Source organism: Augochlora pura, chromosome 9 (assembly GCF_028453695.1).
Source record: "Augochlora pura isolate Apur16 chromosome 9, APUR_v2.2.1, whole genome shotgun sequence".
Taxonomy (NCBI): domain Eukaryota; kingdom Metazoa; phylum Arthropoda; class Insecta; order Hymenoptera; family Halictidae; genus Augochlora; species Augochlora pura.
This window is the reverse complement of record NC_135780.1, coordinates 6,157,542-6,173,752: the sequence shown is the minus strand read 5'-3', so window position 1 is coordinate 6,173,752 and position 16,211 is coordinate 6,157,542. Positions and strand designations below refer to the sequence as shown.

The 16,211-nt window shown below is 36.5% G+C and overlaps 1 protein-coding gene across 4 annotated transcripts in view; it reads right to left on the bottom strand.

Annotated features, from left to right (window-relative positions):
* Positions 1 to 16,211, bottom strand: part of LOC144475212 (tachykinin-like peptides receptor 86C) — a 31,144-nt gene that overhangs the window by 7,648 nt on the left and 7,285 nt on the right. For all 4 annotated transcript variants that reach the window (XM_078190877.1, XM_078190880.1, XM_078190879.1 and 1 more), the window contains exon 3: positions 6,480 to 6,693. In XM_078190877.1, coding sequence (XP_078047003.1) covers positions 6,480 to 6,693 — 214 coding nt within the window. The remainder of the gene's footprint in view (positions 1 to 6,479; positions 6,694 to 16,211) is intronic.

Sequence of the window (16,211 nt, the reverse complement as noted above, 5' to 3'; positions counted from 1 at the left end):
TTTATTCGTGGGACCAATTTGAAAGTGACTCGAGACGCGTAGCCGCCGCGACTGTTCCGTTCTGCAGATGTGCGCTAATTGAATTGCATCGTAATTCCATTACATTTTAATTCAATTAAATTGTAATTCGACTACATTGTAATTCAATTACATTAAAATTCAGCTACACGGTAATTCAATTACAAATTGTTTCAATCACAGAGTGTAATTGAAATACAATATCATTGAATTAGAATGTAACTGAGTTACAATATAATTGAAACGCAACTATTAGCGATTTAAAACGCAATTACTCACTTTTGTCGTAAATGCGTAAAATCCGCGGATTCTCGTTCTCAATTATTATTTGACTGAACAATCGATATTATATTCGACCATCTCCGTCATTATTGTCAGTGCGCATCCCAAAAGTTTCCGTTGCCCGCGGCAAATTTATCATTCATTGTCGGCTCAATAGAATAGTTACTGAACTTGTGAAATCTGCGAGGTTAAACTTGATTCAAAAGGGAATCTCCCCGAACGCAAACAGCCTGAAAACGTAATCCGACGTAACGACGTCTACTGTTCCTTTTGTTTAAACTGTCCAAAGAGGATTTCATTTTTGTGGTACGCGTGCGCTGCGAAAAATGCGTACTATACTGTGGAGACTTCCGTACGAAAACGGGCGACTTTAATTTGTTTAAATAATATCGAATTCATTCTTGTCAAATTTGGTGAAGAAAATAATGAATCTTGGAACGCTTAAGATATTATTAGAAGGTTTAAGCTCTGCTTAAAATTATGCCTTCATCTGTATTATCAATAGAACGAACGTTAGTTTGTCATTACTTGTTAGTTAATAGGGCAAACATGCGGGCCGACATTCCGCCTGTGATAGATCGGCATCTGAACGCTATGTCATGAATTTTGATGAACTGGAAACACGTGGCGTGCTCTCTCTCTCTCCACGCGAAATTATGTCAGGTTAAAAACTTGTCGTTTTGCCTGTCCCGAAAATTCTGAAAAAAAAAAATATAAATTATCAAAGCGTTAACAATTTTCACGGAAATTAATTACGTAATTACGAATAAATCGTTTCCTTTTATAAAATATTAATATTCTCTTTTGTTAAAACTTTGCATCGCATTATTAGCGCCATTGTTTATTTTTCACGGTTAATCTTTTACTGTATCTTTAACTTCTTTATCTCCAATCTTTAGTCTAGTAGACGATTCAATTTGTTTGGGTGGTGGTAAGCAAGTAGACCAACCCCTTCCGCCTCGAAGATATTCGAAGATGAAAATTTCGCTTGGTGGTCGAAGACTCGGGTTGCCAGAGGTGGGTTAATTAACAACAGTTGCTGCGACGAGCACCAAGCTCTTGTAAACGTAATTGCCGCGGAATTTCCGCGAGTATCTGGTTTGATCGTTTTAGCCGCACACAGTCTACTAACTCTATTGCTTTGTTTGCAAAATTCGCGAACGTAATCCAACAGCATTATATCGCTGCAACAAAACGAAGAAATTGCATTGGTTTAACTGTTTCCTTTTTATTTTTAAGTATATGTCGAATTATATAATATTTCGATAGGAATCTCTTCGAGCGTATGATAGAAGAAAAGAGCTTGTTAACCCTTTGAGTTACAAAATGCATTTCCATAATATATAAAATGTTCTAAATTGTATAAAATGTCTAAATAAATATCTTGGATTTCTATTTAAAATGGTTGCGACTGCAAAGGGTTAAGCGCGCGTTTAGCAAGAATCTCTTTGAGTGTGTGACGGAAAAGAACACGTTAGGCATGTGCGCCTTCGGAGGGAATCGCTTTGAATTTATGGTGGAAAAGAACTTGTCAGGCACACGTTCCGTAAGGATTCTCATGATTTAAAGGAAAAACGGTGTATTCATACAGGTACTAGATTCGAACGCGAGGAGTTCAGAAATCATAAGGGAGAGGCCAGATTATGGCACGAATATGGTGCTGCGAAAAGCACGCGAAACGATGGGGGTAGGTTTTCAAATGTTCGGATTGGTAGAAATAGGAACGTGTGTATGTAATGTAATGACCTTGGTATAGAATATAATGGTCGGAATAACAATAATATTGTTACTAATAATAATATTATTTATGATATATAATATTTAATATACTAATATTTAATATTGAATAATTAATATACAATATTGAATATTTAATATATAATATATAATTATTATTCATAAAAATAAATAGTAATAATGTATAATGTAATACTAATAATGTTATAGGATGTACAAGAATAAAAATTTAAAATCTGGCTGGGCGAAAACAGTAAAATTCAGATGGTTCGCATAATTCCGAGACACCGTAAACAAAATGATTGAACCTAACTTATTTAAGCCACCAACAGTTTCCTGTAAGCTACATCATCTTTCGAGTTCATTAAAATTCATGAAATTGCCCTCAAACAGTGATCTGGTTAACGTAGGATAATCTGTAGGCAAAGTAATTCGCTAGCTTGGTCTTCCTCCCTGCGGTTGTTACTTTAAACAGTGTGCAGTTTATTTTGGTTTTATGTCACTATTATGAAAATTTCATTTCTCTTTTTAATTACGTTTAGCAATGATTTATCGTTTATGAACGTGTTAACACTCACTGTCCACAATATTTCTCATTTTCGTTTACCGTGATGAAGTGGTAAGATCTAAGATACTAAAATCCCTGAAAAGATAATGAAATTGTTTCAACCTAATATAGTCTTTTAGCACGTGTTTACCAAAATTTCTTTAGATGTAAATTGAAGTTTTGATTTTATGTGGAAGCTTTAACCCTTTGTCACATAAAAATGAAAATATTATAAGCCAGCAAAATTATTTTAGATTCAGAATTAAAATAGCTTCGAATGCAAAGGGTTGAATTAGTATATGCTATTATGTGAACCAAGGGACTAGCCTTTGTCTAAGGAACTATACGGTGCTCCAGCAATTCCAGAAATACTTTCCCGAATCTTTTTAAAGGGTTCGAATTTATTGGCAAAAGTATGCGGTGAAAAGTTTTGGCATCCGTTGACTAGGACATTCAGATGTAGGGTGCATACCATAATGAAATTCCAGCGTTAACGAATGAAGCCCACAGCAACGTAATTAAACAGGGCCAAGAATAATAGACGTTTAGGTTGATGGGCACGGCAATAAGTATTTTAACATTCTTTTTTCGCAAACTGGTAGCGCAGTGGAAATTCATGTCATGTATTAACACCCTTCTATGTCCTCCTTTTAATTGTAACATGCGTTTATTCAGCATTTATAATACAGAAAAATATTCACGATTTTAAAATAAACAACGTGTAATGAACTTTCACTAATTTTTCTTTCTTTTATTGAATTATTTTTATTCTTTTGTTTCTTTAATATTTCATTTTACTTCTCTTCCAAATTTTTGTATGAAATAGTTTTTTTTACTAATGGTGGAATTAGTTATACAATTAACGAAGCTTGCGAACAGTAGAATTAATTATAATAATGTCAATTAGTATTCGAAGCAACTAGGAACAACTAACTATATACAAATTAGATCTCGATGGAGGGAATTAGGGTAATTAAAATTCCTGTCGTCGCGTCGTATTAATTTTAAGATTAAAACGTAACATTTCGCGTGGACTACAGACCATCCTGTAGAACCGAGAAGTTTTACATTGCAACTGGTGGATACTCACTTAGACCGTGTTCTAAGATATCAGAGATTGAAAGGAGATACTTGAAGTTGTAATAGCTGTCCACTCCCATTACTTCGGTCTTGTAACAGTGGGGTGGATACGAGCAAGCTATTATCGTTTCAAGTATCGCTTTCTAAAGTCCTGTCAGAAAGCAAGCAGGATTAGTATTGTATTTGTAAACGTAGATCAAAGTAACTAGCCTGTAATGTCTTTAATAAAAGAATAAATCGATTCAACAGCTTACTGTGATTGTTAAAATGATTGTAAAATTCAACAGCCTACAATGATTATAAATTGGGTGAATATGACGGTTTTACTTTGCCGTAAATATAATTAAAAAGTTCACCGAGACGCATTAATGAGAGCTTTTAAGAATTAACGCGATTAAAGCACGCGATGATAGCAATATTACGGTGCTGCAATGTCTGCAATTTTGAACGAGTCACTTTAAAATTACACCTGCAGCGATAACTCGTTTCAACGGATCAGACTTTATCGGATCAACGTTCCAAAGAAAAGTGCTTTGACTGCAACAAGTGGAAGACAACTCTTCTTCTTTCTGTAAGAATTTTAATTCTTTCGGAATAATCTAACCATACTTTGAAATTCTTTCAAACTGTCCACTTTGCTTCAAAACGGAGTCACTTGGTTCATAAGTGCATAAATCGTGCCAGCTACAACAGTGTTTATAACAGACCCATGCATAAACCTGTTCCACGAGCTCGAAGTTTCAGCTAAAATTGCAACTACAACCAAGTCTGTAACTAAAGTTACTATTATGAGTTCATTGAGCAATTAAATTGAAATTCACGGCCTATTTCGCGGCAGAGAGAAATATATTTTGCAGAAGATTAGAATCTGCGCTCGCGCCGGGGACAGTCGCCGGATTGAAAACTTGTTGATTAAATTCCGTTGTGGAAAGACTGCAAAACTGGTGCACAAAGAAGATCGATAAGAAGCGACGGGGACTCGTGGCTGTTCTTGTGCACGGAAGTGTGGCAACTAATATATTGTGGTCGGTCGAAATGAACCCTCACTCTCTCGTTAGACTGCCGCGGACAGCAGAAACGAAAATTTGAATTTCTTTGAGGAACGTAATCTAACCAAATTTCATTCCCATTATTCGATGTACCGGCTTCTTCGCAACTGGCAAATTTCGGTGAAATTTAAATTATCCTGTTCCCTTCAATCGCGCCGCGTAATCTACGTGCGGGCTTGTCTAAAGAGAAATCCAAAACGACGATTGACATTCGGTTGGCGCTGGAACCACTTTGCTTGATGGCGCAAAGTCTAATCTTATGTCATCTTTCAACGTCAACGGTTTCCTGATGTCGCGGTTTCATTCATCCGCGGAATGTGCTTTGCATTTTTCCAGCAAAATGCAAGAGGATGTAAGAAAATGGCTGAAAAATGAACAATTCTAAATAAGTTTTAAAATTCAAGTTTAACATTCGGGCCGCGAATAAAATTTAGAAAAATACGCCACTGTTAGTCACATTTACAACACATTTTGTTACACGGTTTTTATCCCACTTTATTCGCAATTACAGTTTTTGTAATTTTGTTTAGCTTTATAATGAGAAAGAAACGATTAAAAGTAATAAACGTAGATTTCAGGAAAATGTTAATTTATGTTTTTATACAAATTTCAACATGTTTCATATTATACATCGCGCAATTTCGCGATATTTTTGCTATGGTGTAAATAAGTTTTTACACGTAATTTTCCAGACATTTTCTCTCCGCGCTATTCGATACGTAAGAGGAGATCCAAGTTAACCTTTTTTTTTCTATTTGTTCAGAGGAGTTTCAATTCCGTAGAACAGTATAAATCTGCATAATTTATATCGGCGCTGGGACTTGTGTTTGATTAACGTTTGCAGGTCGTAATCACTCCGGAAATGTGTTAAAAATATCCTGAATTCCCTGACATTATTTATTCGACAGTGTAACCCGTACGGTGACATCCTGAATTGATACCTTGGTACGTGGATTATTGCAAAGCCCACGGCAAGCAATCGTGTTATGTATGTACACATTTGCTCCGTGTAAATATTCAAATCCAACGGGGCGTGCTTTAAGGATGTAACCAAAGTGCTTGTAACTGATACGCACAACGCACGATAAATAAAAGATTACGAGCCTTTCCGGCTTCATCTTTTTCAATTAAACGATGTAAGCGGGGCCAAACCAAAAATGTAAACCAAAAAATGCAAATTGCTTATAAACCAATTAGCAAGGAGAAGACATAATTATTCAAGCCTTGTAGTTTTCATAGTTGTCGACAAATGGCGATCATAAAATCGACTCGCAAAGCTCGAAGAATTATAAACCTCGTCTTTTCAAATGATCCGTTTTTGTTTATAAGAACAATTTGGTGGAGAATTCACTGTTTCCGCCAACTTATTAATTGTTTTGAATACACATTTCGTAGAGTTAGAAACGTCCCCTTGAAGAAGACCATTGAAACTAGAGCATAGTATGGAAATGACAAGTAATCAGTTCCCTGCCTGTGACACTATGCTTCTCCTTGGATGAATTGTTCTTGTAATTTGTTTTTCCATAAACGTATGCGCCAGACGTTCATTGTTGCCCGCTAAATGGGTCATTTAAGGGAACGCGTTTCGTTGTTTCGTATTTCCTTTTTTAATCGTTCTACGGACGAAGAAAAATATTAATTGCGCGTCCTTCGAAAATTTATTTATTACGTTAGTTAAATTAAATATCCAGTATTCAAATACAGTCCACGCTATAGCGTCGCAAGAAAATTGATTACGTAATTTTTATGAATGAGTGATTGCTTACCTGTCGAAGGAGATAACGACCAGCGTGAACACGCTCGAGGCGACGGTCAAGTGGGCAACGAAATTATTAATTGTGCAGTAGACGACGCCGAACGGCCAGTTGGCGTTCAGCAGGAAGGTGAAGTTGAAGGCGCAGTTCAGCAGCGACATCATCAGATCGGCCACGGAGAGATTGACGAGGAAATAATTGGTAACAGTGCGCATTCGTCGGTGTGCTGGAATAGTGATCATTAATTAACATTAACACCGTGGCATGTACCAGCGCGGGATGCGGACTGTCTTCCAAGGGTACACAGAGGGATAAGTTTCGGTAACTTGTCTTTATTAAAATGACACGTATTGTCCGGTGTTCGTGTTTGGACGAAGATTATCCCTTTGACTTATGGTATCTCGTTGGTCACAGCGGATAAATAAGAAATGTGTCAAACGGAATATAAAAACGTTGACGTCGTCAACCCTTTGCACTCGAGTGACTCTGACTTTGACTCTGCGGCGCCATTAATATTGTTGCATCGCGTTCTAAAATTATTTTCGTAGACATCGCGAAAGCTTAGATTTAAAGAATTATTTATTTAGTGTAACTGTTATATTAGTCGCGAGACTCGATTTCATATATAGAATGAATTTTGCTATATAAAATGAGAATACTAGAAGCCGGAAAAATTATGTTAGATTTGCAATTGAAATGGCTTCGAGTTGCAAAGGTTTTGACAAAAGTATATTTATCCTAATCGTTATTTGGGTCTCTCATTGATTGTATTTGCCTCAAGGAACGATTTTATCGAATTATTCATTCGTAAATGTATTTTACAATATAAGTAACCATAACAAATATTCATCGGAAGAAGTTGAATAAAATTGAAGGTGAGACGCCGTTTCTCTCTGCTTTCGACGATTAATCTTCAAACTATACAAAGGGATTACTTCAGCTTATTCTCTCAGATTGTGCTACCCCCCAATTGTGCTCGGTACAATATTCGTGAAAGTTTGCTAACAGATTGCGGATCTTTGTGCAACATGAAATGTTTATGCATCAGTTGCAAGAAAAGGGAGTCTTTCAATGATTTTACTGTAATATTTCACCGAGCGACCACATTATCTCTATTTTATTTCGTGATAGAAATTCAACGTTTCATTTGTTTATTATTTTATGCGGTAGCTAAAAATTGTTGGTACTATAAACGCTCAAAGACCTACACTGTATTTACAAATAATAAGTCATGTAACATTTTTTAAAAGCTTTCGCCAATTAAAATTCTTTGTCATAGCATTTCAAATTGCATTCATTTTCAGAGCTTGTGAAAATTGTTTTCGTGACTGCCGTCTGAAAAGTTAAAAAATCCTGTATTCTGTAGCTCGATTAAATGCGTGAAATATTTTAAAACTGCAACATTCGGAGCTTTTTCTTTATAGTCAGAGATATAAAAACTGTGATTTAATGTTTCGTTTGAATTGGAAGTTTATACGTTGAACGAAGTATCGTTGGATGAATGCCGTTGTCAGTTGCAGAGGCCGCTGTTCTGTTAGAATGCTGCTAGACAATGACGCTTCGTCATAAATGGAATTCATTTGCGTTAAGTTCGTTTGTCGGAGAAACCAAGTTTATAACTGTTCCGCGCCTGTAGATCTCTCTTATTGTATTATATTTACCAGTTGATCAAAATTAACCCTTGGCACTCGAGTGGCGACTCTGCGGCGCCATTCGAATTGTTGCAACACCGTCCAAAATTATTAATTAGGGATCCTTTTCAAAGTTTATGATAAACTATTTCAAATAAATCTTTTTCCGGAATCTTTGGTAAACCTTTGAAATACCCGACCGGATACGCGGAATATATCTTTACGCGATTCGGTCCTTAGAATTTCAACTGGCCGGCGTCAAGTCTCGACAAATGGTTCCCGTTGGTTTTATGACAGCTTTAAATCTCGGACGTGATGCCATCGCGGTGCCATTTCATTACCATAAAATTCATCATTTGGTCGTTAGCATTGCGTACATTTCTCCGACGTTTAAAACGAAGTTTTCGCGAACCGGACATTTAAAAGAAAAAAACACTATATATTTCTGGATTTACCATAATCTGCATATACTATTGTAATATAAATAATATAAACGTTATTTTCGTTGCGCGATAAATTAAAAATTGTATTTGTTGAGTTTATAATAATTCAATTGAAACAAAGACGATCTATAAATATTTCATTAATATGCAACTCTTTTCTCACAAAAGATTTAGAACAAAATCTTCACGAAGGATGAGCTTGTTGACCATATTAGGTACAGTGACCCAAAATAGAATGCATCAATTTTTCCAGCTTGCTGGACCGCTCTTGCTAAGCAAGATAAGCGCCAGGTGCTGATGACACCACGTTAGTATTATGTTTACTGCTAAGCGGCGGAACACCGGCGGCGAACGAAAGTAGATTTCTATCAGTTCTGCTGACGTTGAAATGTTAAATTGCCCGGCTGACACCGGTAGCCAAACTTGAATCCTACAGAGAATTTACAGAGTTTATTAGCCGCCAACGTTCCGCCGCTTTAAGCTAATTATTCGCGTTGCCGACTAATTCGCGCGTGCCTAAATAATGCCCAATAAAATGTGAAGCGTACTTTGAGACGAGAAAATGTGGCGAAAATTATTTGTCTAGACTTTTATAGCCAAAAGCCAGTCAAATAAATGGGATGCCATTTAAGCGGAGCCAGAATTTTTATTGAAATTAAGTGATACTGATGTTTAATTGTTTTATTCGATTTCGTATATTCTGTTAATAATGCTTGTTATTTTATTTAGACATTTCGTTGTCGATTTAAATGCCGCGATAAAGATACGTTTCCATCGCGCAGCTCATTTTAAAGAAAAACTGGAGCTTCGCAGATTGGCTCCTGAACCGTCCAATTACTATTTCTATAGGCTCTGATGAAACAAGTGAAAATCTAAAATAATTATTGGAGTTAAGCTAGCTATTTAAATAACAATATTTATACCTCGGATGCAAATATACTCGAGCGCCGTTCTCTCAAGTCTTAACCCCTTGCACTACGACTCCTTTCATACTGCGTTGATTAGCACTTATTTCTTCTTAATATCTCGCCTAACAGGACCAAACAATTTTTATTTCTCCTCTCATTTTTATTAATTTTTATTTCGAAAATTTAAGAATAGAAAAATTAAAATATCGCTTCAAGAGAAATTAATAATATTCGAGTCTATCACGAGAATCTGACTCCTTGTTATAGCGAAAAAGGGTTAAAGGAGTAACGCGACGCTGCGAAGAGATGGAAATAGTACGACGCGGAACGAAAGAATTTGTTGACTGGAACACGACGGCGCTGCGTCTGTTATTTATCGCTGCCTATGATATAAGAATGTGCGGAGAGCTCTCGCGATGGAAAAAAGGTCGTACATCACCGGGACGCACGGGTTATCAAGGCGGCGTCGGGCGCCGAGAAGAATTTTTATTAGCTTCTATTGTTTGAACTGAAAACAGCGGCGGGGGGCGAGAAGGGGGGGAGGGGAAGGAAGAAGAATTATTCGATTCAACGGGCAGCGAAGATTGGGCGGACAGGCGACGAGCAGCAAATATGTGATATCACCGAACAAATCTGCGAGAGTACGTCCGAAATCTAATTCTAACTTATCCGGCAACAAGACTTTTCTCTGGCCGAAGGTGTGGAGCACGCGTCGTTGTGATTCTTCGTATGCAGGACGAATAAATAATTACGACGGAAACCGCTGCTACCGTCGCCCGCGTGATGTATTACGGCCGAATTGGAGCAATTAAATTCGCCGGGGTTTATATTTTCTTAGAAGCGAGACTTGTTGGAAGATCGTAATGGAAAATTGAAGAATCTGTTTGTTGTATTCGAAATATTTGTCATTTTTAATACGGAGATTATTTTGGGAAAAATGCGACATTATTTTTTAAAAAATGTCTTTCGCATTAGTTAGTTCCATCGATAACATTTAAAAATTTATCGTTACAAAACAGACTAAAAAGCTGAAACAATCGCTCGTCTGAAATTTTACAAATTTAAATAACTGTGCGGAATTGAAGAAATTGATATTACAATGACCGGTCAAAGGTCATATAATCGGTCAATACCGATTAATAGGTGCCAATAAGAGAATCTGATTTACTCGGCGGAACAATTAAAAGAAAGCAGATACCTGTCGCGTTGGAAAGCCATCAGCGATGGAAATTGTGTCGCACCGATTGTTTTACCGCGATACGTTCTCACGTGATCAAGAGAGGAGAAACGGAGCCGTTGATGGGAAACTCCGGTCTTGGGCGTATAAAAAAGATTCCCCAACCCCCAATCGCTATCGTGACGGAACACCGTCTCTCGGAACACCTGTTCATAAATAACCTCCGGAACCAATTCCATAAAACGAACTCTCTCTCTCCGTTTCCCTTTTCCGAACACACGATTACACATCCGCCGAAGTTATCAATATACATCAAACGCGCCCCTAGGTACGGTTTGTAGAAGTTTGGAATAGCATTGAACCAAGTGTCGCGTTAAAACTGGTAGAAAGTAGAATGTAAATGAGCCGGGAGAATTCTTTGTAAATTTACAGTTAAAACGTCTTCGAGTGCAAAGGGTCGGATAATCGATTTAGCCAAGAAACCCTCAAGAGATATAGCATCTTGGCGTTTCGAGGAGCCGAACGGATCCTAGTACCTGAACCATATGAGCTAATTGAAAGGAACAGTACAATTTACTTCTACTTGCAACGGCTTCCGCCCTTTTTATTGTATACCGAAGCTATAAGACCGTAAGCCGGAGTGGTACTCCATGGATTGCTCGCCGATTCTCATGAATGAGTTAATTCCATTTAACTGTTCGTGTAGAGAAGATGGCGGTATAGTCACAGATCCGAAGAATGAACAGATTAGGCGACGAGCGGCAAGATCTGCTTCGAATGATCGAAAAGGGATGACCGTGGGATGTTCAAGGTTTATAAAACCTATATCACGACCACTGTAGCATGAATTCCTACGCCACTGAATTGGTTGGAGATCTAATAAAAATGAGACGAAAAACTATTACTTTGGCAGGTGTTTAAATTTTAATATCCTATTGTTAATACATAAGCGAGCAATTACGCGGAAAAAGAGAGAGCTGTATCTCCGATTTTGGTGAACTTCGGTGCCGTTGTAGAGAGGAAAGGATAATGTGTACTCGAAAATGCTTCTTAACCTACATTTACACGAGCGCGGCTGGTTCAAGTCATTTAACTTGCCGTGAATTAGTCTCGCCTAATATTTACAAAAAATTCAACTCGTTAAGAGCACCTTTAAAAAGCTTGTTGCATTTTAAACGACGTCTGAATGCTTCTGTTTCTTACTGTATAAATTAATAATAGGGATTTGAATTGTAAATGTTGTAATAATTAATATGAATGTTATTAATATATTATGTTATCATATATTGATATTATAATAATTAATATTGAAATATCTTCCAAAGTAATACTTTTCTATAGAAAAAAAAGATATGATTTTATTTTAGAAAACTACGTATTACCCTGATATAATGAATAAAATCGAGCACCCTGTATATACAATTGTTACACTCGGCACACTTCACCCCGTGCTCGAAGTACACGAGGCGTACAAGACAATAGCATTCTTTGCTTTCTGCTCCGTTATATTCTTCCATTCTTATCCTCGCGACGTCTTTTGTACAATTTCCTCTTTCAAAAATGTACCACGCGCCTCTCCTGCATTTTTCTTCATATCCTGATCTAATTTCGTCCATCTCGCGAATATTAATGTAAATAACCGACGCTCTCTTTTCTTTTTCACCGATATTTAAATCTTTTCGACGCGCTGCTTAATGAAAATGGTTGTACCAGCTACGGCGCCGAGCTCTTCGCGATTTATTTGTTCATCTCGCGTTGCAGCGTCGCGTGGTTACATTATCGAGTACCCATAAGTAGACACCAGACTTCAACCATTTATTACAAATATGAGAAAGTCGAATATTAAAACTGCGAGAGAACGAAATGAATTTAAAAATGGATTATTTTCTACTTATTGAGATTATTAAAGAGAAAATCGAAGTTGTATTTTTATGCTGTTTTCTACGATTATGATAACATTATTCATGAGCTTTGAATATATCTTAGATATCAAAATTTCAATAATGCTAACTGTTATTTAAACATTTCGTATCTTTATAAGTGCGTGAACAGGCTTTTTATTAACTTGAATCTCAGGTTTCAAAAAGGTTGACAAAGAACGACGAATTGATGTTGATTTAATGTTTAAAACCACGATCGTTTCGTCTCAAGCCGCAGCTGTTATTCCCCGGCGAGGTTAATCGCGTTTTAAAAGAACTAGCATATTGTTCCAAAAGTAAAACGTTCAAGTGAAATTTAATTAACCCTCGCCCGACGGAGACAGGGTTATTTTAATCCACCCCCTTATGCTGGAAATAAAAATGAAATTTTCAACAGAGAAATGTCAAGGCTCCTGTTTATTCGACGCGACTATTTTTGAGAAACATTTCGCGTTGATATTATTTGTGCCACGAACAATACAGAAATGTGCAATGTGATATAATAGAAAGCAAAAGAAATTATAATATAATATCAATTTTGACACGATGTATTTCACATCAATTATTTTACTATCTTTTTTAACAATAAAATTGTAATATCTTATTCTATGATTATTAATAATAAATTGTTACTTAACTCCTGCTTATTGCAATCGATATAAGAACATTTCTTTTGCACACAAATTCCCAGTCCCACATGAAAAGAAGAATAAAAATTCTACTACTTCATTCAATAGAGCAACTGAAAGTGTACAAAAATCTATAAAACGTGCACTTGATTCTCAACAATGTTTTAGATATTATATTGTATGTTACGGTGAAATCAGAACAAACTCCATCAAGGGAAAAAGTACCGATGACCTATAAAACTTCCCAGCTCTCTCTCTCTCTCTCTCTCTCTCTCTCTCTCTCTCTCTCCCGCTCTCTTTCTCTGCAGAAGTACCTGGCGCTTGAATCACTTGAGGGTACGATTGGAACCGTCATCGATACTTCTGCCTTCGGTGGGATTTAGTCGAGGTCTTTTTATGGATTTGTATAGAGTACAGAATGACCTGTCCAGCGGATGAACCCCGCGGTGACAGATTAATTGCTCCTACGCCGTTTAAAATGTCGAACTTTTATGAAATTCGGCTTGAATTCTATTTTGAAATTGTTAAAAAGACTAGTTTAATGTACGATGCCTCAAACGCTGCTTTTTCAATTGTTACTTGGAATGGCAAAGAGATTTTTTACATCTCGTCGTTTAACATTTTTATTCGAGCACACGCGAGATATCTTTTACAATAAAACGACTGTCGTAATAATAACATTGAAATTGCCAACTGAAACAAAATGACTGACTCAATATAAAAATATTTCCATGATAAATATTTTTTTTATATATTTTTTATCTTTTTAGATAGACCACTGTTGTCAAGTGTACATAAATTATTAGACTGTGTGTCTTCGCGCAGAATAAAAATTGTCAAATTTCATTGGCTATTTCAATAAGTTTCGCATATAATAGAAATATGAATTCTTCTGTTTTTACAGTTTTGTATTCGACCTAGTAATTTTTCCTCAAACGTAAAAATCGCCTTCCAATTGCAATGTAAGATATACGAAGTTTAAATCAAAACCAATCTTGTCATCGTTAGAAAATAATTAACGTGAAATGGGTACGATAAACGGTGATTTTCCATAACACAGTCTATCTTCATTCATTAGGGAACGTGTCAGCTCTCCTTACGTGACGTAAAGAGGTCTCGTCAAGACGAAGTATATTTTAAGTAAGGTTCGGGACGAGACACAAGACCGAAACTAATTAATCGAATCCCAACAGTTAGATGCATCGAGCTACAAAGCACAGTTTTGATCTTCCTTGCGAAATTGACACACGTCGTCGTCTCCCGCGGCGCCGCATACGTACGTTCAAAGCAATTCCGCGGGTTCTCGAAAGCTGTTGAGCATCTCCGGCGTTTTTGCTTGGCCGAACATCATCTTTCACGTTACCTCTCTGCCTTTCGAAAATCGTTTGTACCGTTCCGAGCGACATGTGATCTTTCACGTAAGAATGACTCAACGTCTGATATGGTTCTACTTGACATTCGAAGCAGCGTCAATCCTAAAATCTGGTTCCAACTCAAACACATGGGAGTTAGAAATTTATATGAAATTATTATGAACAAGAAAAACCGGAAAAAGAATCATTTGAAACTGAGCTGGGAGAATTATTTAAAATTTATTGTTGAAATGGCTTAGTATGAATAGTAGCTCTTAAACTGAGTGGAACAGACAACGTTGCAATCTGAGAAGTATGCGCATTAATTTAATGCTACTATAATTGAACAAGATTAGTATTATACGTATAACTTTATATAGTATTATGGTATTATGTATATAAATGTGATTAGTGTCCGGGCAATCTTATTGTCTGACATCTGTGCATCGTGCTCCGGCGAACACGGTAACGAATATTTCTATCGTTCAATAGTATATAGGAAACTACGTTCGAATTGCCGTGATATCGCACTCGACCAATTGTGTGTCTTTGGTATACCTGTTGCTAGAACCGGGGCCACAATGAAATCAAAACAATTCTCTGTTTCAATTTCACGCACGGGCAGAAAACCGAAGAAAAGAAAGAAAAATTGCTGGTTGATTTTCTAAACGTCATTTTTGATTTTTCATCGTTGTAATTCTAATCTGAAATTACAATTAACTGCTAAAATTACAATAAACGTTTTTAATGTTCATTTCTGCGTTAACTCGTTTACCAATACTATCGTTCAACAAACAGAAAATGTGAAATAATGGAAGCTCATTTAATTTCACTATGAAAAGTGTCGATAGAAGTTTAAAATATAATTAAATTAAAATTACCCGCTGGAAAGAATTAAACACACCGTTATAAATGTTAACCAATGAGTTAAGAGAAATAATGAAAGTCTCTTCGAACCGATAAACAGCTTGTAAACCATAGATGTTAGTTAAATATTTATTCCCTCATTATTTCTCGTTATTTCGAACAATATTAAAGCTCGGCCGGTTTGATAACCAGCGCAACAGGTTCGTCGCTCATTATATTACCTTGTTCGGTGAAAATTGAATGCGCCGAACTGAACGGAAAGTGCGCGACGAGATAGATTTCTTGTATGACATTTTGGACAGCAACGTCGAATAGATTCTATAAAGTTGATTTTACCGGTCTCCCTTCCCTGTCCGATGCCTCTCGCGTCCGATAACATCGGCTTGCGCGGAGAGGCTTTAAATTTTCCTCCGCCACCTTGTGAACAATGCCGCTATATATCGTTAGCCCGGCATCTGTGCGGCTTTTCCGTTAACACGTTTACCATCAGCCATAAAAGTTACACGAAATCGGAGGAATTTTCTTTTCAATGAAACGAAAACATTATTTCGTATTTCGGTGATAAAGTTTCATTCTCCTTTATGACCACGTTTTATTTCTTGATTTTGCAAGAACGGCATGGCAAACGTGAAACTGGTATACCATATTCGTCTACGATTCTCTGAGAATATTCAAAATAATTGAGAAAACATTAATATAATTCGTAAATTACTAAATTCATAAAATATTCGAATAACTCACGAAATATTCTAATAATTCAGGAAATATTCAAATAATTAAAAATTTGAAAGTTTCTTTGAATTTTTTGATATTTTCGA